This window comes from Rhincodon typus, chromosome 47 (genome assembly GCF_021869965.1).
Source record: "Rhincodon typus isolate 14 chromosome 47, sRhiTyp1.1, whole genome shotgun sequence".
Taxonomy (NCBI): domain Eukaryota; kingdom Metazoa; phylum Chordata; class Chondrichthyes; order Orectolobiformes; family Rhincodontidae; genus Rhincodon; species Rhincodon typus.
Window position 1 is genome coordinate 7,599,582 of NC_063378.1, and position 3,157 is coordinate 7,602,738.

The 3,157-nt window shown below is 49.6% G+C and overlaps 1 protein-coding gene across 1 annotated transcript; it reads left to right on the forward strand.

The window, feature by feature from the left end:
• The first annotated feature begins 1,460 nt into the window (after window positions 1-1,460).
• LOC125487933 (adenosine receptor A2a-like) lies at window positions 1,461-2,922 on the forward strand. The gene is made up of 2 exons (XM_048620590.1): window positions 1,461-1,786; window positions 2,196-2,922. The coding sequence occupies exons 1-2, from the start codon at window positions 1,461-1,463 to the stop codon at window positions 2,920-2,922; spliced, it is 1,053 nt and encodes a 350-aa protein (XP_048476547.1).
• Window positions 2,923-3,157: the final 235 nt, after the last annotated feature.

Consider the following 3,157-nt stretch of genomic DNA (forward strand, 5'->3'; position numbering starts at 1 on the left):
AAAGGTCTGAGGTTGTCAACTATCACGTAGAGATTATTAATACTGGAGAAGGTTCAGGAACAGCTTATTCCTGGCAGTTATTAAACTGATGAATGGACTCTCTAACCTCAAATAATGATTGATCTTGCTAATGTTGATATCGCCTAGCGCACACCCTGCACAATGTAACCCGTACCTCTGTCTAAATCACTTTGATCTGTACATCCTTTGCTTATTAAGATCTGCCTGTACTGCTCATAAACAAAGCTTTTCACTGCATGTTTGTACACATGACAATAAATCAATCAATCAATTAGGGATTCAAAGCTGAGCAATTTGCAACATATTGGAGAAAAGAAGGAAATATATGAGAAAGGCAAGCAGAAAGATTGAGTCTGGAGGATAGGTTAGGAATATTGTGGAGGACATAAAACAAGATAAAATGAAGCTTGTATCTCATGAGCAAAGTAATGAGGCTTTTAAGATTCTCTTTGCTCTTGTTATTCCAAACACATCTTCTGGTCTGTGTATGGAATGTTCAACATAGGTCTCAGTATCCACATTTCAAAGGTTTTGATTTTCTTCCATGGATCTTTCACTTATTGCTTGCGTTTCTGAGGAAGAATGCAGTGTCTTCTGAGAATTTCGCTGGCTACGATCTAGCACATCCTACACCTTCACAAAATTACTCCCGGCTTCCTTTACCCTTCAAATGTCTACATCATGTCAGCCAGCTTCTGGTATCAGTTTTCCTCAAGGGACGAAGCTAACACTTTGTCCCTAGTGCCATGACATACGTTTCAAATCTTCACCCTAGTCTCCTCTGACACGGTCCCTCTGGCTACCATTATTTTTGTCATTCGCTGGAAGTCAGGAATGATTAATCTGCTCAGGGAGGTGAATCAAAGCAGATGAGTGCTGTGCTGGGAGACCTTAGCTGTCCTTTATTGATCTGAGATACATTTTACAAAGTCCATGATGGCTCCCACTCACACTCTCTTAGCAACACAACCGATGTTCGCTTCAGCATATGAGCACCACTGCCACTTATCTCTGGTTTGGTGACATTATTTTTTACTTAATGTGCACTGACAGTTGTTAATGTTTACCGTGAAGTGTGGTGTCATCTGATAAGAATCTTTGAGTGCTTCCTAACGCACACGCATGACTGAAGTTTGCCGATCCCTTTCAGACCTCCAGCGAAACCAAGGCATAACTCAGGAACATAAGCTGGCCGAGTTTTAGAGAACAAATTCATTCCTTATACGTTGTAGCATATTTCTTTTAAAACCCCGTTTCCCCGCAGAGATACCAAAGGCAATTTTCCTGCTTATTTAGTTCTTTGAAACACCCCCTCCTATTTTAAGTGTAACTGTTATGAAAGGAGGATGCAATTGCATCTCTCTGGTCCCCCGCTGGTTTCCAGTCAGCTTGTCAAGAGGAAGTGAAGCTGGCTCTTGGAAGGAAATGCTAACGTTGCAATGGGAGTAGATGCGCTGTTTATTGTGCTGGAAGCTGCCCTGGGTCTGAGTGTCACTGGCGTTAACCTACTGGTCTGTGTGACTGTGTATTTACACAAGGAGGTCAGGACACTCACTAACTATCTCATTACTTGCCTGGCGCTGGCGGATTTGAGCGTCGGTGTCCTTGCTGTGCCCTGCAGCATCTTGCTGAGCTTGGACCTGACCTTGTGTCTCAACAGCTGCCTGCTCCTTGCCTGCTGGCCACTCATCACCACCCAGTTCTCCGTCTTCGTCCTGCTGGCCATCGCCATCAACACCCACCTGAAAATCCGACAGCCAAGCAGGTAAGAAACTGTCGTTTTCCTTCTATGGTTTCATCACTTGGCAATTCAGCAAGACAGTACAGAGGGAGTCGTAGAGTCATCTGTTGTACCCCGTGAGCAACTCTCCCAACTTCTGCCAGATGTAAGCTTTAGCTTGTCCCAAACCCGGCTGCTCACACATCGCACACACTGTCGGAGGGTCAGTGCTGAGGGAGCGGGCACTGTCAGAGGGTCAGTGCTGAAGGAGTGCCGCACTGTCAGGTTTGCGATGGTCAAAGTTACTGTCCAGATGCAAATCTTTCTTGTTTGGGAGGGGAATGCTGTGCCTGTACTGTGGGGGGTGGGACATACATAGGAAGGACTCCCATGGAACAGACTCGATGGGCCGAATGCTCGCGCAGGTAACACACTTCTTGAACCTTCCTTTCAGGTATCGCATCCTGGTCACTAAGAAGCGTGTCACCATGGCGATCTCCCTCTGCTGCATCTTGGCCCTGATCATTGGCTTCACGCCGGTGATGGGATGGAACAGCCTGGACCTCCCTGCCGAAAGCCTCATGCCCAACGTCAGCCTGGCAGCTGAGAGGTCGCTCCTGAGGGAGAGGATCTCGCTCCTGGGTTTCTTCCCTCAGCCTTTCGAGATGGCGAGAGTCGCCAATCTAAGCCGGGCGGTGGCGGGCCCTTGCTCCTTCCGCCACGTGATATCCCTCAACTACATGGTGTACTTCATGTTCTTCTGTTGTACCCTGATGCCCCTCTCGACGATGCTGGGCATTTACGCCGATGCCTTCCGCCTTGTCCATGGATACGTCAACAGCCAGCAGTTCAGGTCGGCCAAGCGCTGTGACATCCAGACCGCCAAGACCCTCTTCCTGATGGTGGGCCTCTTCTGCCTCTGCTGGTTGCCCCTCAACCTGGCCAACTGCCTGGCCTTCTTCTGCCCCAGCTGCAGCCCGTCCTCATGGTTGGTCAACCTTATGGTGGCCCTGTCCCACCTGAACTCGCTGCTCAATCCGATGATCTACGCCCTGAGGAAGAAGGACTTTGGAACTGTGCTCAAGGCCGTCTTGCTCCAGCACCTGCCGGGCGCCTCCAGGTATAGGTCGTGCCTTTCCGGGTCAAAGGTCAGCCCCATATTCCACGTCACGCGCCCGTAGTAGACATTTTGGGGCAGCCAATGTCCGATCGCGTGTCCCGCCTTCCTCCTTCAAACTTTCCAGCCTGCGTCCCAACTCCGACGTTGCATCCATCTGCCCCTCACCCTCACCACCAACCCCCCCACCCCCCCACCCCCAACCCCACATGGCGTTGCCTGGTATCCTACACTCTGGATCCCAGTATAGCCTGGACAAGTTTGGCACTGTTCCTTCGTTCTCTGTCTCTCCCTGGTCT

Excerpts from the sequence above, each read along its gene's own strand:
- LOC125487933 (XM_048620590.1), top strand. The coding sequence starts at position 1,461 with ATGGGAGTAGATGCGCTGTTTATTGTGCTGGAAGCTGCCCTGGGTCTG. Across the intron at positions 1,787-2,195 it reads AAAATCCGACAGCCAAGCAG|GTATCGCATCCTGGTCACTA; the intron begins GTAAGAAACTGT and ends CCTTCCTTTCAG.